Source organism: Larimichthys crocea, chromosome XXI, assembly GCF_000972845.2.
Source record: "Larimichthys crocea isolate SSNF chromosome XXI, L_crocea_2.0, whole genome shotgun sequence".
Classification (NCBI taxonomy): domain Eukaryota; kingdom Metazoa; phylum Chordata; class Actinopteri; family Sciaenidae; genus Larimichthys; species Larimichthys crocea.
In genome coordinates, this window is record NC_040031.1 from 16253585 (window position 1) to 16276616 (window position 23032).

The following is a 23032-nucleotide window of genomic DNA, read 5'->3' on the forward strand; positions in this document are numbered from 1 at the left end:
TTTTATTACACATTTGAATATATTTATTAAATGAAAATACCTTATTTTGAACATTATATCAAAGATGTCTCTCCTTGTGTGTCTGCATGTGTATGTCTCATTAATTCATTTTACAGGCTTCTGCTTCCTGTGTCTGGTTTTCTGATACAATGAATCTGATACAGACCTCTGTAAAAAGCAGAAATTAATCCATGTCAAGTACGTCATACACAGTGCGTGTTACACAAAACAAAGGCTAACTGCACTCAACTGACCGAAGGAAGATTATGGAGGATTGTGGTGGATGTTCGGACGAAGCCGTGCCTGTGCTCACTCAGTTTGGTCAACATTTCTTGTTTCTGTCTCCCCCATAAACTAGAGTTCTCCTTTAGCTGTAAATACATGCAGAGGCAAAACATTCACACATGTGAAAAACAGTAATCAGTGATTTAGTATGTTGATAAAACATATACAGTACAAGAAGGGTATCTGAATTTTCACCTGAGCCTCCAGTGTTTGGACTCTTGCCTCAGCCTTCTCCAGTTTGTTCAGTAAACTCAGCCTCTCCTTGAGTGGCAGTGGGTCTTTTGCCTGAGGGGGAACACACAGCACTCTGAGGTTTACAATATACTCCTCAAGACATAACTGAGGTCAAAGTTCAAAACTGTTTTGACACTGTTTAAATACTGGCTTGAATGAGCAGGAGCACCTGTGCTGATGGTTGTATCATGACAGGGGCAGGCTGACGTCGAATCCTGTCCAGCTCTTCTCTGAGACGAATGTTTTCTGCTACCAGGGCTGACTCTATCTCTTCTTTCATGCGGTCAGTCTCACCTGCACAGCATTAAGAGATGTTCAAAGTCAACTTTATTGTCAGTGCTGCTATATGTACAGGACATACAGAGCATCGAAATTACGTTTCTCTCTTATCCCAAACAGCATAGAAATGAAGTAAAATATAAGTAAAAAAATATATAAAATAAAAATATACAAATCTAAAAATATATACAAGCTAAAGACATCCGTGTGGCAACATGGCACACTGTAAACAGAGGTATTAGTATAAATATAAGTATGGTAATATGACAGTATGGACAGGATTTACAGTTATTCTGGCTACTACAAATGTTGGAGAGATCACCTATTGTCCCCTTGTTTTACTGATTCCACCTACCTCTTTGCTTTTTCACCGCCAGCCTCTTGTCACCACTCTGTTTATTTTCTCCTAGTTTTCTCTCTAATGCTTTCTCCATCTTCTCAATGACCTGAAAAATTGGGATGGAACAAGTATACAGGATGTTATCTTAACATACATTTCAATCAATAGTTATAACAGAAAGCAGACACTGTAGCCGACCTTTCACCTTTTCCTGCTGTTTCACTGTGGCCTCCAATGTTGCAGTCTTTGCCAAGCGACTCTGGTGGCGTTGCAAATACTCCTCCTGCTGCTGCTGAACTCTCTGAAGTGTCAGTAGCTCCTTTTCACTGTCATTCTTCTGCACAACATAGGAAACTATAACACTACCTATACACTGACATGAATTGTTTAAGTTTGATTTGTGTCACATGTATCTTCTAACCTTGATTAGGTCATTCTGCAATTGTTGGATCCTGTCCCTTTGTGAGGCAGCCTTACTGGTCTCACTGGCCAGCTTGAATTTCAGAGAGGCTTCAAAAGAACAAACAGCAGCATAAATCTGGGCAATGATACACAGATGTCACATCACACAAGTATGAAAGTTAAGTTATAGTGACTTTCAAATTTAAAATGAGTTCTGAGGTTTGGACATTTGAACAATAGTGATCAAAACACCCATTAATAAAGCTTTAGCAATATGTACAGGACTTAAATCTAGTCCTGTTGCTTTTATTTGAATAAATTAATGGTTAATGCGAGACCTTCAGAAACATTCTTTCACTCAGGGTCACAAACTGTCCTCAGCAGATAAGGGCTGTGCTACCCACAGAGCTTATCAGGGCCCGTGGCCTTAATGAGCTGTCTTATCATACAACAGCAAAGTCAGCTTGGAAACAGACATCCACAAGGTTTAGCAAGTACGCAGCGAGTCACTGCTTCATCTGCCAATGAAAATCCAGGTTCAACAGCTGCTGGCTGGATAGTAAACGTTCTGACATTTTTCTACATTTTACACATTTTGATTGGCAGAAAAAAATATCAATTATTGCTTGTGTGTGTGTTTTTTTTTTGGTTCAGGCTCATTTAGGGCAGCTAATGAATAGATAATGTATGGTTAAGTAATTAAGTGCCCTGCTGTGGCAAACCTATACGGTCAGCAATCTCAGCCTTGGTCATGACGTCTATGTCTGTGTCGTCCAGCAGGTCTCGGCCAAGGTCCTGGTGCAGAGACATATTGATGCGGAGCTGGCTGTTTTCTCCTTCCAACGTCACCACCTGTGTCCTCAGTGCTATGATGTCTTCTGCCATCTTACTCATGGCTGAACGATAATTTTCCATCTCCTGATGGAGAGATGTGGACAGTCAGACTCACACCAGTTGTGGTTGAAATGGGATATTTGTTAAAGTTTGTTAAAACAATAAAAGTTGAATCCCTTTTAATGCTAATCCTATGTTGAAAATGTATCAGTGTGAGTTTTATGAGTTCCATCAAGGTTGGTGTAAAATGCAAAGAGGACAAAAAAACATCTCCCAATCTCTCAGGGTCATAGCTAGAATCACTGGCTTTTTTATTGCCTGTCTCATACACATCTTTTTCAGGAAGAAAAAATATGGCACAAAATATTCCCAGAAATCTGAAAATTTAATGCTGAGTTGTTCTATGTGATCACCACCACTAGATGTCTCTTCAACCCCATCTATACGAGTTGACCCCAGCATATTGTCAGCAAGACATGTTTATATATTAAGAATAGAATTAAAAAACATTCCAGCAACAAATACATATTGCATGAATAGTTTGTCACAAAACTCAGAATATCAATAAATGATTGATTTGTCTTGGTTTTGGATAAGAATATAAAATGAGACACGCTTAAAAGCATTAAAAGCAGAAAGACAGTGTTATGCCATAAAGTGCAATGTTCCTGTAACTGTCTAAGGTTTTGGTATAATAAATACATGACTCCAGCTCCTTAAATCCAGCAGGACAATAGTAGCCTATCTTGTAGTCCTGTCTTTTGTTATGAGAGCTGGGGATTTCGGATTAAATCCTAGTCATGCATTCATGCAGCCACCCTCCTGTGAAAGCCTGTTAGCTGAACTGTAGAGCAAAACACATGCCAAATTCATAAGAGTATTTCAACAAGACAGGACTAAAAAACAAACATTTTACAAAAATCTTTTACATTTTTCTCAGTTCGTTTTACATTCTCCATGTCTTTATTTCAGTTTGGTAATATGTGAAATTCTCCACTGACTTAAGCTTCCAAGAGAGCTGCTTTCCAGGTATCACACTGTTCAATCAAGACATTTCTGTGTGTGTACGGTATGTGTGTGCTGTCTAGCAGCTTGTATATGCTCATTGTTCTCTGCTCTGGCACGTTCTCCTTTATCACACTGAGCTGAATGGAGACTGAGAGCTGGGTCCAGCTGCATGTATGAGGAGGGGGGGCTACGATTAGGGGATTCCAATCTCGGATGGTGTGGTTGTGACTCCCGTGGGACACAAGGGTGAAATTGAGCATCTAATTGAAAGGGCAGGGACAGGGTGACAATCATGACTGTAGATGAGACAGTGTCGCTGCTGGGGGGCTCACAGGCATGATGGAAAGGACGGCTCCCCATGATGAGTCTGGAAAGTCCCATCATGTGTCAAAACAAAAAGGGAGTCTCTGTCTCTGCATGTGAATACTGGAGGCTCCCTCCCCTCTCTATGATTTGAAGACGTTAGAGTGGCCTTGCTGTCATGCACACTGTCATTCTAGGACACTTGTATCACAGACAGAAGGCAGCTGGGTTGAATTGTGAAGATGTGATAATTAATTAGGCTTCCCAAACCATCATCACAACAGTAGGCCATTATACAGTAAATGCATGCGCTGTTACTATGAAATCATACAATTGATTAAAATCTTAGAAAGTTATTTTACATACAATCTACTTGCTTTCAGCAAACCCACAGATCTAAGCAGTGAATTAAATTACAAAAATAAATGATAAAGAAAACCTCTAAAATGTCAAGATATGCATAAATAACATCCCGGCACAAGTTTCAACCTCATCAACTCGACCCGCTTTGAGTGCATTCAGTCGGGAAAATGTTAATCTATTCTACTGTCTGCTGTCAGCATCTCGTGTCACTGTTCACTAACTAAATGTGACAGTGGGAATTGCTTCACTGATTGATTCCAGAGTTTAGGTATTGATTAGATCTAATCACCTTAGTTTGAAGGTTGGTGATCTCTGCCATGTGGGGATCATCCTCAAAGTCATGCAGTGGGGGTCTAAGGCATGAACACATTTAATTAAAAATAATCATTTGTTAAATTAATCCACAAAAAATCATTTTATGATTGTCACAGTAAAAGTTGTCTGCTTTACCGTTTATGAGGATGATGTACTTGATATGTGTGGTTCATGTTGGGTTTGTCGGACTGCGTGGCCTCCGGCCTCTCAACTGGTGTGTCTGGCTCTTGTTGTGCTGCTCTGTGGAGATCAGTCTTCTCTCCTCTGAAAAGTTGGCGGTAATTTGGTAGGATCTGTGACAGGGCATCATGGGATGGGAGATGGTATCCATCCTTCTGAAGCTGAAGAGAAAATTGAAAGGATATCGTTTTTAACTGAAAAGATCTATCTCCATGCTGAGCTAGAAATTGTTTCTTAAATAACTAATGTTCTGTTTAGGGTCCAGGAGCCCCCTGGCCCTATTTAAACACGTTGCATTTATTGAGAATTAGAAAGTCTGTTATGCAAAATGATGTATACTTTTGTTTGAGGTCTCAGAGGTCTCAGTTGTGCTTACAAATTAGTCTACGAGGAATGTGAGACATTTGTTCATAAGGGGTCTCTAAAGAAGTTTGAAGAGTTTAATTGACCCTACGCGTAAGCAATACCACCTTCTTCATAAGAAGGGAGGCTTATCAACCTCCTACATATTTCACTTTGGGTTTTATTTTTTAGTTCCTGTCCTTATCATTGTTATACATACAGCAGTGGAGTCTTTAGGGCGCAAAGATACAAAAAGGCTATAGACTAAACAGACACCAAACTCAAGGAGCATTCATTTTGGCATATGCTGGCTGTTAGTTGTATAAGCAAAATGCTTAAATTCTCTTCTATCACAATGTGGGAGGAGTACTGTTAACCTTAAATCTACTGTTTTTACAGAAAATGAAAGCTTTTATCCAAAACCAGTCTATGACCTCTCAATATTCACTGTGTGTGGCCTGTTCTACCTTTTCATCTCTTGAATATAAAGTCTGTTACATCACTGTGCATGCAATGCCCACTCTATAACAAGAGAGCTCTTAGTCAATAACCCTAAAGCCATTCAAGTATGATCCCTGCATATACAATGGGCACTGTCAATGATTGTGGTTGCCAGGTAGCACGAATTCAAAGAAAAAGGAAAACATGAAACAAGAGTCATTATCTATTATTCTCCTACAGACTCTCCCTCCAACACAAATACCTCCACACTGTGAGAGCCTACCTTTGAAGCTGCAGGGTTGCTGAGTGATTTTGTCTTTTTCGAGGCCTTCATCCAACTGAAAATGTCAGAGTCCTTCAGCAGAGTCAACACGTAGCTTACTGTATGGTGGATGTGAAAGTTGAAGCGCTGTCATTAAGGTTAAAACAATCAACCTGTAACCACAACAAACAAACCGTAGCAACTTTCAGGGCCAATGAGAGGGATTCAGTCATTTGTATGCATGGCATACTGTAGTATCGTGTTTCATACTAAACAGGGCTCAAAGCAAAAGAATTACACACAACATGTTTTCATAGAAATCTCTCTTTTGCAGTGGCAGAAAGTAAATCGCTACATTAACTGATATCTCTAGACTGCAAGTTTATCAAATTCCTTCATCACTTTTACCAGCTGCAGTGGTAAAGTGATGCTTACAAATGAATGTATAAATCAATCAATCCTATAATACATGTGTATTTTTACTCTAAACTATACTTTTACTTAAGTGGCATTCCGAATAATGGACTTTTACTTGAAAGAGAATATTTCTGCATTGTGGTATTGCTACTTGTACTGATGTAAAAATGTTTTTCTGTGTGTTTTTGCATCTTCCTGTTAAGAAAAACAAAATCAAACCTTGTGTTTATACGTGGAAGCAGCGTGTAATAATCAATGAAATCAAAGGGGGGTTTCTGTTCAGTAAATACCAGCCCCCTCATGAATCTGGATGAGCAGATTGATGGCGACTGACTAATGATTTCTAAGTGACACGCTGTGCAGCACCTGTGGCTCCCTCTAATCATTTATTCCCAGCTTCACTCAGAGAGTCTGATCTCAAGTCACTAATACTGTGCAACAGAAATATTTCATTTCAGCAAAGACTTGTTGCATTCAGACCGAAATTATTGTTTTTGAAATAAAATAAGATAGAAACATATTGTCAAAACAAAAACAAATTACAAATCTTAAAACTTTCAGAAAAGAGGGACAGTGTTCATCTATGGTTGACAAATTTGTACTGCTTAAGCAAAACACAAACCATTTAAAAACCCTTCTGTGTATGAAATGTGCTATACACAGTTACTAAAGAGTAAATTGTCAAAAGTCTGTGTGTGCACTTGCTTATATGCAAATGTATGTGGAACCTTCAATAGCATGGATCAATACCTGTCCTGCTTGGGTAACTCATTAGGAGGCTGGAACAGACATCACTGATGGCACAGGATCTGATTGAAACTGGATAATAAAGGTGGGCGCAGGGACAAAGAGTCATCAATGATTCAAAAGACTGACTGTGATTCGCTTTACAGTGTCCATTTATACTATCTGTAAAACATGTTCTGTTGTTTACATATTTATGATATGTACAATACATGAGAGTAAATATATAAACCTGACAGTAATGCAAACTTCCCTGCCCTTTCACATTTTTAATTGCCTGCAGGCAAGTAATTGTGTTGGACACAAATCAGCTTAGTGGAATGAAAAAAATATACTAAATAACTATTTATTATCACAAATGTAATTCAATTTTATTCAATATTGCCAATCATGTGCATGAATATCTCAGCTACAGCCTCACATATAAAAATATCCCACTCTGTTTAATTTTTAGATGCATATTTTCATAACTGACTGCTTTAATTCATGATAAATAATTTACTGGATGCTTGCAGCTATGTGCTCTGCTAGAAGACATAATCTCTCCTAATTCCACACGGGAAAACCTGCACAAGTGAAAACACTTCCCGGAGTCTAATATCACATTTTTATGTATGAGATCGCTTGTGAAATTTACAAAATCCTTAGAATAAAATAATTCAGATTCACGTGTCCTGCTTTGCAGTCGCTGCTCGTGTTCAGAATGCATCTGACCCTGTTAAATATAATCTGTGGAGAGCTGGGGAGGGGAATGGGATGTGTGTCCCAGTGCAGGAGACCGAGGGAGGAGGGTCTCAGTGACATGGTGTCGATCTGTGGCCTGGGGTTTCTGTAACATCATCAGAATTCAGCACACAGCCTGCAAAATGCGGCAAATGGGCTCTTCATTGGAGTGACAGCTCAGAGTCCGCTGCCACACAGAGCTTCAATTAGCCTGCCAGAGCAAGGCAGCTCCCAGGAGCTTTCTCCACATCCACATACTCCACCTTTCCTGTCCACCACCTTTTATTTTTTTCCCTTCAATGTTTCATCCGACCCAGACTTTACTCTTTTTTTTTCCTTCACTTTTTTTCCACATTTGACCTCAGCATCCTCCTCGTCCTTCTTTCCTTTAAAAGCACCATCCTCCTCAACCCTCCCATGCCGTCATCCACATGTGACAAACCGAGTGGAAATACTTGTAATGTGCTAATGGACACAGAGGTACAAGGGGTGTTGGAAAATTGATGGCAATCGAAGCAGAAAGGAGAAAAAAAGTTTGCAATGGTTTTCACACCTGGTCTCTCTTCACCACAGGCTGTTCAGTTTCTCATCTGTGTTACTGCAGTGGAGATCTTAACCAGGAAATAATGGGATTAGAAGAGAGAAGCAATAGCATATATAGTTGTACTGATGTTTAACAAGAAGACATTTCTCCATTGTAGTACTACAAGTGCTCATAATTATGCACTCTATTGGTTACAACAATATTTCAGTCACTTAGTCAAGCAAGAGCCATCATCAACATTAATTAGCACTAATGACTGATGTCTGACATCTTACAACAATAATTTCTCTCACTGAATACAGATGGAGACAGGTGTTTTTTTTTTTTTTTACACACAGGATATGCTGGGAAATGTTTTCAAAGCCTACTCATCGAGATAAAGTGATGGGCATGGCAACTGTAACTCACAAATATAAAAATAAGTTATTATAAATAGTATTAAGATATGCAAAGATGAAATGTTCATGTTTGAATACCTTTTTAAAATGCATAGAAAATATAGATTATACCCTGCATCTAGCCCAGTGTCAGATGGGATAGGCTCCATTCCCACAACCCTGATAAGAAAAAATAGTTACAGGAAAATGGAAGGATGGATTGATATATACTAAATAAATATACTACTATGTGTAATAGTTGCATTTTATTTAACTGTTAACATTTTTTTATATACTAACCTCATCTGCATAATTATGTTATACAATTTACACACCAAACAATAAAAGCTTTGCTAATTGTAGCATTAAATTATATTCGGGAAAATTAATTTTTAAATTCTAATTTAGTTAAATTGGTAATAGCTGATCTGCATTTAAAAACAAAGTGAATTTAAACTAATAATTGTTTCAACCAGCTGTGACTAAACTGTGTCTTGTGGCATTAAAAAAATGTAATTACAGGGCTCCCCTGAGAAAATGACATTTTGCTCCATATGTAATCATATCTGAGCTCTGTCAGCAAAATAAAATCACATCTGCAGTGAGCTGTTCTGTGGGTATAAAGGTTTTCAAAATAAGGCAATAAAGAGAGAGTGCGACCCATAGTGAGAGGAGGGATTGAGAGAGAGAGAGAGAGAGAGAGAGAGGTTTGTGTCAAGGGCAACATGCAGCTTTGATTCAAGGACGTGTGAGGCTGAGAGCCAATGACGCTCCTTATGAGGTCCAATGTGAGAGCAAAGCCAAGGATTATCAGTAAATCAACGTCTGTCAATTACGGTTATGCTGCCGTGAAGTAACAGTGCTCCATAAACAAACAGGGCATGCACGTAAAAGCAGGCCTGGCCCTAAATATAATGAATAGTGTGGGTGAATGAGTGCATCCAAATATACAGCTCAGTAACAACAGTGGGATGTTGGCAATGAAGCTACAATATGACCTCACACATAGGTTTAATCCTCTAACTGTTAACAGTAAAGACCCCCCCGTAAAACAAAGGAAATGAGTGGAGTTCCTTCCTTTCTTGAGCCCCTAATATAACGTTTAACTTCAGTTAAATCAGTCAAAAAATAATAATGAACTGGATGTTTAGTGTGGCATAAAGCAGCGAATTATAATCATGGATCCTTAAAAGAACTGCAGTTTGTTGCAAGACTATCAAAAGATTTTTTAGAGATCTTAAGGAGAATATCCAGTTAATATATTGTAATTAGTCAGTGGTAAATGAAGTCATTGAATCTTTTACTAACTAAAAAGTCCAATATCACACTTAATGATGAAACATAATCCATTATTATAATAGTTCAGACTTGTGGTTTGAATTATCTGAGGGGTGTAAAAGATCAAAACAGATTTTTACACTTTTTAATGAAAACAAAAAAGCAAACAAAGGTATAACATATGAAGGCACTGATTTTCTACTGATATATATTAATAGAAGTGTACTTTATTTACTATCCTGTAAATCTTGTGTGTGTCCTGTAAATTCCTTGATCCTTATCAAATATGCGAACATGTATAACAAGTATGACTAAGCCTCTGGGGACAATAAAGCAATCTAAACCAGCCCTAAAACCTTGCCAGCAGCAGGCGGGCATCCTTGTTGCAGTCAGCCACAGCACAGCAAGTATCAGTGACTTTTTCCCGCCAGCTCCACATGACCTTTCCAAAATGCTATACAAGCAAAGCTTAATGACTAACACACCAGTTGACATTTACTGAAGCCAGCTTGCTGTTGAATAGTACAGAGAAACATCAAAACTCATAACATTGCCTGTACCCAACCAGGACCCCCCAGGAGTGAAAGTATGGAAATTATGAGAATAGTGTAACAACATCTGAAAAAAAACATAAAAACAAAACATTTCAGCAGGTTTGATTATTTTTAATTATTGGTAAGATTATTGCTTTCTAACATTATTTAGAGTTAAAGGGCATCTAGTTGAAAATCATGTTGGGTAGCTATGACAACAATTATCCAGCAAAAACGTTCAAATGAATTAAACATCTAAGCTTCAAATAAATTAAAAGCATGCCACATTGTGTCCGAGGCTGTGAAAAGGGCATGAAGATTGATGAGGGAGTGGTAGGCGTACCTGTTGTGTAATACATCATTCCTATTTTGGCAAGACTGTCAGTGTGATTGAATTTACATCAGAAGGGAGACAAGTGATGCAATTATGTCAACACCCAGCTACACACCTCTTCCCGAAAACATGGGTCTGAGGTCACACAAGTCAACCGATGCGATTGCAAAGCTTAGAGAGAAAGACCAACTTCCACTCGGCATTCTGTCAGGAGATGGATATCCCGAAAACACTTATCTGTGTCTGAAAGCCAGCGGCCTGCATCTTGATTATCCCTCTATGGGAGAACAGGTCAGTAGAGCAACTGCAAGTAAAGAAAGGGTCAATGAACCCAAATGATGACCACATAAATTGTTCCTATTCCAGTGTGCACATTACTGTGGGGGAGATGGCTTTGTAGAGTGCTGTATGGTTTGCATTCATCAGTCATAGCTTCTATGCAACCTTGGAAAAGTGCCATTTGTCATGTGTAGAAAGGAATTAATGGCATTAGCCAGGGGTCCATCCGAGGGTTAAAGACTTACATTAGCTTCATATTGACTGAGGCCAGCCAAGGCACGGGGGTATTATTGTGCAGTCTAGGTACATAATTTATTCTAAAATCAGATAAGAATGCAAAATAGAGAAGTTAACCCTCCAACGTTTTTTTGTGCAAGACAATGCTCTGATCTTTAATGACCAGGCTGGACTATTCAGCACAGTTTCATGATTGCCAGCTTTGTATAGATGGACAGATGATGGGCCATTAGATGGATCTGAGCTGATAGAAGACAAGCTAGACAATAGCTGACACGTACGGGATAGCTTCATTGTGAAGCAACAACAGTAGCACATCTGTATTCAGACGCGATAGTGAGGTTACACATTTAGCTGAGGTGGGAATACCAGGACAGCTTTAAATCTGTTCTACACGGTCTGCTCCAGCTGCAGAGTACAGATACAGGCATCTGCACGGCACTTCAAACAGAGCAGCCCAGCCCAACCTGCACGCCAGACAGGAGCCAAGGATGTCCCTGCATCCCCACTCCATTCTTATCAGCGAGCAACAGGAGAATGAGGTAAACAACTGAGGAATTAGCAGTAAATAAACCCGCTAAGAGCGGTCTTAATGACTTTGGTGTCTATTAAATGTAGAATCTAACAGGAAATTTATGTAAATTTCTCTTTTCTGTATTTTGTTACCATGTTATAAATGATGAACACTGATTAAAATGTTTATTATGGTGTTTTCTTGCTTATGCCATGTGTTAATAATAAACACTTTCTTGGAGCTCTTCCATATAATCGCCATTAGAACCTTGGCTTGTGATGACCCTTAGTGTTCAAGGTCTCTAAAGCTCTCAGCTCTTGTATTAAGACTCAGACTGAACCACCCACATGCATGTCCCCCCTTCCCACACATGCCTGGTTTGCTCCATCGCCTTTCTCTCTGCTTTTGTCAGTCAAGGCCAGCTCGTGTCATATCGGTTTTGCCTACAGCGTCCAATACCTGTTGACCTTGTTGATTGCATTATTTACAGAACGTCTTCAATTTCATTAAGTAATGGAAAAAAAGACACAGATGGGAAATCACAACAGTATGGGAAAAGTCATTTATGAGAAAAGAAAGAGCCAGACATTCAAGGTTGTAGAGTCATAATAAGAAGAATATATCCCACATAAGAAAAAGCTTTTCTGTTACTTACCCATGTTTCTTCACTGGAAAACATAATTTCATCACAGGGCAATGTGTCTTTAATGATTGAAGCAGTCAAAACAAACAAGATAATTACAATCCACACCACACTGTGACAATACAAAGCCACTAGATGTCACTGTGGCCCCATTTCACCCATGTTAGCCGATCAACCGACACTAACCTCTGTGTGTGTGAGAACTGCCTCTATGAAAGGGGTTGCTCACTCTGCTGTGTCTAAACTGCACAGCTGCAATGTGTGGAAAGTGTCTGTAAAGCTATTACTATTCAAGACCAGTTCCACATTTGCCATCCCACTGTCTGCAATACTCTCAAACCACAACAGTGCCCGGCGGCGGGGGGCTCGGAAATTACTGTACTGCTGCAGCTCTGCTGGAGTAGGACTGCATACATTATGCTGCATCTGAACCTGGGGTCCTGCCTGTAGGGAGTACTAGAACCCTGCCAATAAAAAATTACAGAAAGGATTTTAACACATTCTTAATGTTATTATAGAAATAATAGCTGTCATGATGGTGACACTTAGAGACCAGTTTGACAGCCAAATGCATGGCAATGACTAAATTCTGATTGATATCATGTGTGAGATTAATATTATTTAAGCCGGCAATAGATAGGGTGATAGATAATTAAAAATGGAGAGATCACAGGTAAGAAGATTGACAAAATCCTATTCCTCTCTTTCCTTCACATCTTTATCTACACATGTATGCCCGTCGGTCCCATCGGTTATACATCGCAAAAAGGCAATGTGGAAGTATTAATGCCCAGCAGATCTACCTGACTGCTGCTTCTGTTTGTTCTGACGGATGGAGGAAAAAGTAATCAGATTCTTTTCAGGGCAGCCATTGCACAAAATCAATATTATATAAGGAGGCCTGATGAATTTGAAATTTGTACTCAGAGTGGATATTGATCAATCTCAGTCAAAACACTTTTGAAAGCCCATGTAGATTTACAATCGATATGTAGTTTAAAACACATAACTCTACTATTACAAATCTAACACAAGTGAAGAGAATGCATGTGAGTGATATGACATCAACATTGACCTATTTATTTTAAAAATTACTTTACCGAATCATGTTGTATTGTCATGTTAGTAGTCCGGCAGCAGGATTTACAGAGAGCTGGGTGTGGTACTCTTGTCTGGGAGGGACAATATGAGTAAAGGACCCTTCCTCCTGGCTTGCCTCAAGCAGGAAAGATGGTACGGAGATCAATAGAGATCCTGGATGTTTAATACCATTCAATGCATTATCCCCTCACATTAAAACTATCAGCATTTTAAATACTGATGTTATAGAAACATGTTTAAAAAATATTACCACATTAGTTTGAGTGGTTGTGTTACCTTGAGATGTTTTAAATGAAATACTCATATTCCCTGACAGTCGGGCAGACGGACCCTGTATCATCTTAGTCCGCTCTTCCCATGGCTCATCAAAATGAGAGCTGTGTGCTGGAAGGTATTCTCCAGACTCCCATCTAATATCATTAGGAGCGGATATACATCGCCTGGACTAATCCAGCTGTTCTCCACAATTACATTTTAGCCTCTTAGACATATCTGACCCAAGTTCTTTGCAATAGTGCTTTCCGGGCACGGCTTAATGATTGAGTTACTGGATGGTCAGTGAGTCTAGTAAAAATACTTATGAGCCTTATCCAATTTATCTTCACAATTTATCTTATTTTAATTAAAGAAAGATCTTAGTTGTGTTAATGGTTGCATGTCTGCCGAAGACAGAAGTGATTACAGTCTTGTTAATAACAGCTCAGAATTGCTTTACATCCTCAGTCATTGTTAATAGGTCTGTCTACTACAAAACAGAGTTACACATTTTAAAAACAGTTGCACTATTTTTTCTGTGCTTAGCTGGTAAAATACCTGAGCATAGAGTGACTGTAATATGACACAAAAATAACACTTTCAAACCAAAATATACAGGATGGATTAGATTTAGTTTACTTCCTTTAAACTGTGTCAGATCAAAGTTTAAAAACTGGAGCACAGAAGACATGTTTATGTAAATAACCATACTCCAGTATAAAGGATAAACCGAAATGGGCTTTGCCAGCAGGACGACACAGCACATGTCTCAGGGACAGACTCTGCTCTGTATCTTGCAATTTGTATGTTGGCTCGCAAATGGATTCATTCATTAACCTGACATCTGGAGGCCATATAATAAGCAGACTTTTCCTTGAAGCACAACTTCAATCTGTCTCTCTGAAATGAGGGTGCTGAACTGCGATGTGAACCAGCGACATGCAGTCTGTGTCTGGGCGTGTTTTGAAGAAGACACAGAGGAAATACATCACGCTAAGCTATGCGTAGTCACACAGTCCTGTCTTTGTCTTCTTAACATTTGTTTGCACTGCTTGTCTGGGCCACCTGCCCACAGACACCTGAATTATACTGTGGTTGAAAAACAGTTTAAAAGAGCTTTGGCCCGCTCTCGCTTTCCAATGCTGGACTAGTAATTTATGTTGTTGTAGAGTCTAAGACTGATCTCCTGCCAGGAATAGACTGTCAGTGCTGCAGTGATGATGTGCCTCTCCATCCAGCAGCAGGCAACCAGTTGCAGCAAAGCCCCCTGGAGCTGTCCATGGTGCTGAAGAGAACAAAAGCATCAAAGCCGGAGCTCTCCTTCTCTCACTCCTCTCGTACGGGGAGGGGCTCAGCAGTGAAGGGGGAGGCACCATGTGTACTTGATTCAATTAGGCAGTCTGTGAGGCCTCCCCTGGGAGCAGGCTGCAAAGAAGGGGGCTGCAGGCCTGTCTAACAAAGACGTTCAGCCCAACCCTTTGCCCCTACTGAATCCACCTCATTAGTCAGCCGAGTAAGTGTTGATCATCTCGAACAGTGTCCTCACCACGCAACAATGTGAGGAGGAACAGATCGTCTTCTGACTCTCTGAGATGTCCGAAGCAACGCAACATAATAGACGAAACAACTCTTGTTAGGATGCACCGGTGAGTATTTGCACTGCGGAGACTTACTAGAGGACAAAACCTTTTGTGTATACTGTACTGTCCATATGTTTTCTGTGTGTATACCAGTTATGCCTGAAAGTTAAAATTACTTTTCTGCGAAAGTTATATGTCTTCCGAGGCAGAAAATAAACAGAAATTCAGACAGAGAGGAATTCAGAATGAGAAAATAAACCAGCAGAAGAAATAACTGTCAGTCTAAGCTGTGTGTGCACATCAATAGAAGCCATATCTCTTGGCAAACATCTGTCATATCCACTATCTGACTCACACCACTGAAAGTCCTGCATGTTTCAAAGTTTCCTCTGTATCACAAAGAATAAGCCGAGCATTTAGCTCCTTTGAATGTCACGCTGATAAATACGGTATGGCGACATTAGTATTCATTTTCAGTTCTGCTGGTCCTTTGAAACACAGCAGATGTCTGTGTTTCTGCATTTGCACATTGTCAGAGCTGCTCACGCGCAAATGGTGGAAAAAGAGAAAAAAATGGAAACATCTGCCTATGTCTGAATTAATCACGGCATATCTGTCAACACTAATCTGTTGAAAAATATTTTTTAAATCATTATGCAGAGATGTGAAACATGGCAAGCTGAAACATGTTAATGCTTTCATCGAAGGTATGGCAGCAGGCTGAGGTCGAGGCTGAGAGGGTTCGGATAGGACCTCAGTGTGATATGTGGTGTTTGATCCCTTGGGTGTCTTTTGTTTTTTTTTTCGTGGCTATATTAGCCATGCAATTAATCAAACTCAAGCCATTTTCTTTTAATCCAATCTTTTGGTTTGCACAAGTTCTCATCACAGATGAACAATAAAACACTGGTCTGTTCAGTCAATCACTGCCACTCTGACTGCTCATGTGCACTCACATCAACATACAGGCCCGCTAACCTGCTGCCTGACAGTCACACCTGCTGTGCTCTGGGACCACTTGGCTGTTTTAGCAATCATTGCCATCATAGGAACCAGAGATAATTACACAGCTTCCACCCACCAGGCTGGCCTGCTTTGCTAAAACCGTATTGCTCCAGTGCAGCAATAACACTTGTCTAAATGAATGCACGGCACTTTACTGCACGACTGACAGCGCCCATTTATTCTGCCGTTCAACTGGAAAGAAAAAACAAATTAATTTGGCACTTAAGGCCCCCACCCCTGTGAATAATATATCACAGTTCCCAGAAACCGCAGCCCCTCCGCCCCAAAATCATCACCATTATTCAACCCCTTTTTATGATTCCCAGTTTTAGGTAACAGAGCTGTTAGAGTCTTCCATCAAAGGCTTTTGCATTTCTACAAAAAAGATGAATCACTGGTGTTTCATCTCAATCTGTTCTCTTAAGCGTTGCCATTTATCTCATTCACTGTCTCCCCATTAAAGACGGTGGAAAATGTCCATCTGTCAAAGTAAAGAAGTTAGCAAATTGTAATGGTGGCACTAATTGATCTACACATTTTTAAAGAGTACTAAGAGCTTCATCTTCCCATTGACTCAGTATCAGGTTCATGGTGCATTTGTTCGCTAGCCACAGTCTCTTTGTTCACTTCACACCGTCTAGTTTATGGCGTCAGAATAACAGCCCTCTAACAATTATCACTTGTGCACCCAGATACCAGTAACACCTCTCCTCCTCCCCTAGGGGAGGACAGACGTTGGGCTTTACACTCTCTTGTGTCCCATTATATTTATGCAAATGAGACCAAAATCAGGGGAAATCAGGGGGCATCCTTTCCTGTTAGTGTTAATTAGCAATGAATGCAATATTGTATACATTATGCATGAAGTCTCCCTCCATGGAGCTATACATTTTGACCTTGAGCACAAGGCCAAGTTTGGATTGTAACACCAAAAACTCTATTTTCTATAGTCTAGCAGATAGCAAAGGAAGTCAGCCAAACAGTTCTGTGCATATCCACCATTCTTTCAAGTATGAAGTTCAGGTGACAGTCTGGGGAATACCTTTTTGAGAATCATTGTCCAGGAACATAATACTTACAAGCATAACACACAAGAGCCATCCGGGCTGCAAAGAGATCTATTAATATCATATGGCTACAGCTTGCCAATGAATCCGGCCTCATAAAGGAGCCAAACAGCAGGAGAGGGACAGACTGAGAACATAGGTGGTGAGACACATCACATCCAAGATTGCCACTTTGCTCCCAAGAGCTAGTAAATGGTATTTTCTCAGATCTCATAAAAGGTGCTGCATTAGGATAAAAATGTTGAAAAGCAATTATTAAAGAGCAATAAAGTATGTTTAGTACCCACTCCAGGCAAGTGGCACACATATTCCTTTAGTAACTGAGCTGAGAAGAGAAGCAAATTGACTCATGACATGCATATGTGCTTTGTTATTCTTGAATCTTTGAGAAAGCAAATCTGTTTTTGTAATTGGATTCAAGTTTAGCTACTAAAGTTAAGGGCACTGTTGTTTGTACCACACAAGCATCCTCTGAAAACAGAGATAAAATGAGCCCCTAAGATGATCAATATAGACTATAAAATTAAATGATCAACAACCTTTTTGAGATTATATTATTTTTTACCACAGAAGTAAGAAAAATGTGGTCGTCTAGGATTAAACAAAATTATTTAAAATTGTAAAACAAGGGGGAAATGGACTCTAGTGACTCTAATATTCACTTACATTACACCACTGTGCCTAATAAAGAGGCCACTGAGAGTATGTGTGTGTACACACACTCAGTGAACGTGTTTGAATACTATTTAATCATGCTTTTAGGTTGCAGAAAGTCTTCTTTACATATATAGATGACAACAGATATTATTTTGCATGAAGGTTTTGCAAAAAAAAAGTTTTGTATGTGGAGAGAAAAAATCTAGTATAGTTGATAATAATAAGTTATAGTGCAACTAAAATGACAATTGAAAGGGCAGAATGAGACAAAGATCCCTCCCCAAACAGTTAAATAAGAAAGGAAAGGAAAGGAAGGAAACACCGTTATTCGAAAACTGGAAGTTTAGCATCAAAATTTGTGCAGATTTCAACAGGAACAATTCTTAAAACTTTTAAATAGAAGAGAGAGGTTTAGCTCAACTATGAACTGACAAATCTAATTTCAAATCTATCCAATCTAAACACTGAGTAGACTCCAGAGGGTCTAAATTAAAATGGGTTTTCCAAAATATTTAGAGCACTGTTGGGACATCAACTGAATGAAAGTTTTAATGATTTAATTATTCTTATGAATTATACAGTTTTTATTAATAACGTAGAGATTATTTAAGGAAAAAAAGAACATTTTAATTTTGAAATAACAGTGGCCACTGATTGTAGATATGTATGACAATATAAAATATCATTAACAAGGTAATAACACAGTGTTTTACTGTTTGCCAGCTCTGACTAAATGAGATATGATCTTGACAGATGAGGGCAACAAGAAACACAAAGGATGGCTTTTTAGCTGTCAAGATGCTACATTTAAATCTTGTTATACACATTTTGTACCACCTAGATAATGAAATAAAGCTGTATAGAAGTATTACAAAGTGAAGCCTAAGCAATTAGGCCCCTCACTCACCCTTAGGGGAGCTTCTCCACCTTCACCCCCCTCTGTCCTGTTCTTGACATCAGCTTCCTGTGTTATCTGCTTATATCACAACACTGTATAAACACTACAAGGATTAAGGATTCGAGGAACACTAAACTGAACTGTTTAAACATTCCTGATTGTGCAACTGTATAGTTTCATGTTTTCTCCCTGTACATGTTTGACTTTAATCCCCATGTTACTAGCGCTTGTCGAGTGGGACTCCAACATCAGAGCAGCAGCTCGAGTAAACATGGTTGCACAGTCTCATTCCAAAAAAAAAAAAAAAAACTGTGCTTCCACGCAGGGTTCATCTCAAGGGAGACAACCTGGGAGACCTGCAGCAAACAGGAACCCAGCAACACACAACAAAGACTCAATGTGGCTTCGGGAAATCATCTGCATTCATCAAAAATTAAAACACACTCTGAAAATCCATCTTTAGTCGACTGTAAATCTATATTAAGCACAGCTTGTCCCTGGGTTAATAATGAGTCTCTGGGCGGGAATGGGAGGACATGATGATCAACAGTTGGCACAGTAAGGCTGATCCCAGCAGGCAGTGCTGTTGTGCCATAGCTGGGGTGAGAACGTGCCCGGCACCTGGCTGGTGCCCTGAGGGGAGCTGGCAGATGGTATTGACGCTGGGGTGTGTGCATCCTCATATACTGAGTACGACTAAGCCTTACTCCCTGGGAGAGAACACAAAGAAGGAGGGCACCTGCAGGTGAGGAAAGGATGCCAAACTGAGGGGAGGGTCAGGCGGAGGGACTCCAATGGACTGGGCTGGAGAGGGGCTAGAGTGGTCACAATGTGCCCCAGGCGGACAGATGTTTCAGCTCATTAGGGTTTATAAAGCTGGTCTGCATACTTTGCCCAACAACTGAATTATTTATGTCTGCTATGTCTGCGTTTTTCTGTAACCTGTCTCTAACCCTTTTACAGTATACTCTCACTTCATGCTACTATGTATAGCTGTGGCTCATGCTGAACACACTCTGCTTTGGTGCATCTATATGTTCTGCCAGGCTGAGCACTGTTTAGAAACACACAGAGACTGCCAAGAGCGTCATTTACACGCTGCCTGATGAGTGCTTATCCGTTGGGACCTTTGAGCTTCAGTCATTGGCTGAGCGTACACAAAGGTCACCAGTGACACTGGCTCCAGAGATCCTTATTGATTCCCAATCTACCGCCATTATTCCTGGCAATTACAGACGGAACTGAAATTCTAATCATGGAAATGCATTCAGTGTGAGGATGTATCTGGAATTGTAATGTAGTGCCAACACATGTATAATTCAATTGAAGGTCAGGGGTTCATCTGTGTGTTGGTGAACACTTGACCATTTTCCTGCTGGTGCATGAAGTAATGTTGATGATATTATTAATATTTTAATGTTTTTAAAATAATTTAATTGGTAATATATCACAGATTATCAGGCTGGCAAATTCAGTGTTCCTCTGACCATCTGAATAAATGTAAAGATTCAATGCAGGGTTACACAATGAAATGCAGTGCATGCGGCGTGCACTGAAAATGAGTCAACAGATTAACGAACAGATACATTAATAGAGAATATCAACAACAAAATAGGACAACCTATATAAAAGTATCACTAAAAGAAGAAATAAAAGGGAAAACTACAAGGAATATATAGTTCTATACATAATGTGTTTTAAAATTATCGTGAAGAAGTAAACAGCATTTAGCTAAACTTCAAATGTTACACTCTTTCTTTCTTTCTTTCTTTCTTTCTTTCTTTCTTTCTTTCTTGTCTCTGTTATATTTTTAGATTATACAATTAGAGTTATATATTTGTTAGCACCAGGAAGCATCTACCTGACGAATCAGGCTTGAGCACACAGCAGCTCTGACAGCAAACAGAAGCCAAGCACAGGTGTCGATGAAAGCAGAGGTAAACTGCCAACATTAATTGTGGTAACACATTTGAAAATACTTTGATAGTACAATGCGATTAAATGCATGTCGGCATCAAACCGGCCTTACCTTTTACAATCCTAATTACAGTCTTACCATACATATTTTGTTATGCAGAACTGAAGACATTTTAAACATGCAAAAAACCGAAAACAAACGCAGAGCTACGTATGGAGAGAGTGAGTGTGTATTAAGTGGCCTGTTGCCTGCCTGAGCACAGATGGTGGCAGAGCAGGATGTACCGACCTGTACTTTTGCCCACATGCGCGTGCACACATACACACTCTCACAAACACATACATACAGACTAATCATGGATATGCATGGATGCATATGTAAATACTGCCCTCATACATGCACACCCACACATAGGTGCTGATCGGCTAAATTAAGCGCTCATTCTGTGGCACAGGAAGTGAATACAGATAGACAGAGTGGACATTTAAGAAGGTGTTGCACTTGTTTTACAAAGATCAGGATCTTCTGTAAGTGAAACAGTTTTTTTTCCCCTTTACATAAGACATCCAGACATGTCGTTCAGACTGACTGCAGTTCACAGAGACATCCAAGGCCAAGCAGGATAATTAGTGCACTGGAACAATCAATACTACTCGCGTGGGGGTTGAATGCAGAGGGAAAAAAAGCAATCTAAGGAAGAGTTCGAAGAGAATTGCAAGGGAAAGCAAAATCCAAACAGGCTGCATACATTACACAAAGTGAGAGATTTACAGCAGCAGGAGGGATTCCACTCACTGTATGTAATGAGTACACACCGAGTGCAGGATGTCCAGCTTTTGGATCCCTATTAGAACCACTAATATTCATTATTTATATTCTAAATAGAGAGGTACATAACATATTGATTACTAACAAAATCTATTGAGATCCTCAGTGAGCATACAGTCAAGTTGTAAAGACTGGAGACAAATGGCACAGCGCTGAAGCAGGAAGACGGATAGGTAGGTAGATGAATGAAGGCAAAGGTTCAGCAGATCGATCGGCAGAGGAAGAGTAGACGTCCCTCGGGGGGAGCGGGGCCTTTTTAGCACCATGCGAGGAGAGAAGGATGACATGTTTCCCCTTTGAGGTGCTGAGTGTGTGAGGGAGGCTAATGCCATCATGGCCAGGATGGAAAGATGCATGAGAGGAGAATGTGTGGCCACGGCGCTCTGTGGTGTGACAGACGGTGATAGCGAGTGACAAACAGAGCTCTCTGAGAGAGGAGAGGAAGACATACTGGTTCTCCAGACTCCAGCTCCCCGCCATGACTCTGGGATGTGAGCCATGCCCTGCCCATCCTCGCTCAGCTACAGCCATCAAGAGAAACACAGAGCTTTTGATTTGATCTGGAGGCATTTTGATACATCATCCTGTCGTTTTTCTGGAAGTACTTCAGGGGGAAACCCAATTAAAACTGGGCCAAAAAGAGCATGACAAGCATACCTGAAGTCAGCCCTGTGCAGTCAGGTGTGGAGGGTGGAAGCAGGAGGGTGGAAAATATCTTGTAAATGCTGCCAATCCTGCTGCTTGTGGGGGAGAAAGCATCTTGCTGTTCCTTTAAAACCAAATGACATAGAAAAAAACATTGTTTTATTTTTAACACTAATTAAAGTACCAAAAATATTAAAATGCAACTAAATATAACAAAGAAAATGTCCAGCTGTCACATCTGTTACATGTATAAAAAAAATATTCCATTTACGTTAAATTGGGTGATGGAAATGTGGCTTCCGTGGAATAGAGAATTGCTCTCAGACTTCCAGAATAATAAGAATTTGTAATAGCTACCCCCGCTCACAAAAGGCATACATGAAAACATGATGTGGGTGTCGACCGCCATCTCTGCTACAGATTAAGGTTCTGACACTCAGCTAGAAAATCCATTTGAGCGAACAAAATAAATAAAACATTGAGTTGTACCATTTGCACCTTGGCAACAGCTTTACTATTATTAGAAGATCGGTAGATGCAGAAGAGACATAGACAGGAAGACACCAACTCTGTCCAGACAAGCCAGAGTCACATACATAGCCCAGCTTAAAAATGATGCCAGAGGTTCTTACGGTACTTTACGCTTGACACATGACTATCACACTTAGAAAATTTCAGACTTATTATCGTGAAATAATAATAAACTCGTACAGAATATTTAAATCTCTAAAAGAAATTTCCTTTTTTGATGACTTTGTGGGGAGGACAGTATGACTCTTCAAGAAAGACATTTTATGAAATAGCTTTCTTGCCGAGAGTTAGACCAGAAGATCAATACTGCTGTCATATCTCTACAGTTACAGCCCG

At 39.8% G+C, this 23032-nt stretch overlaps 1 protein-coding gene across 1 annotated transcript; it reads right to left on the reverse strand.

Moving 5' to 3' along the window:
* Positions 1-10: 10 nt before the first annotated feature.
* On the reverse strand, positions 11-22286 carry ccdc33 (coiled-coil domain containing 33). The gene is made up of 12 exons (XM_027272730.1): positions 22178-22286; positions 5610-5707; positions 4499-4704; positions 4338-4401; positions 2263-2458; positions 1560-1648; positions 1344-1475; positions 1154-1244; positions 689-813; positions 481-570; positions 255-371; positions 11-168 (listed from the first exon to the last, which is right to left on the reverse strand). Exons 2-12 carry the CDS (start codon positions 5658-5660, stop codon positions 106-108), a joined length of 1224 nt encoding a protein of 407 aa, XP_027128531.1. The 5' UTR covers positions 5661-5707; positions 22178-22286; the 3' UTR covers positions 11-105.
* Positions 22287-23032: the final 746 nt, after the last annotated feature.

Bases quoted from the DNA above. Each gene is read 5' to 3' on its own strand.
- ccdc33 (XM_027272730.1), bottom strand. From the start codon at position 5,660: ATGAAGGCCTCGAAAAAGACAAAATCACTCAGCAACCCTGCAGCTTCA. The intron at 2,459-4,337 runs GTGATTAGATCT...TCTCTCCATCAG, and splicing joins TCACCAACCTTCAAACTAAG to GAGATGGAAAATTATCGTTC. The intron at 1,476-1,559 runs GTTAGAAGATAC...TATGTTGTGCAG, and splicing joins TGCAGAATGACCTAATCAAG to AAGAATGACAGTGAAAAGGA.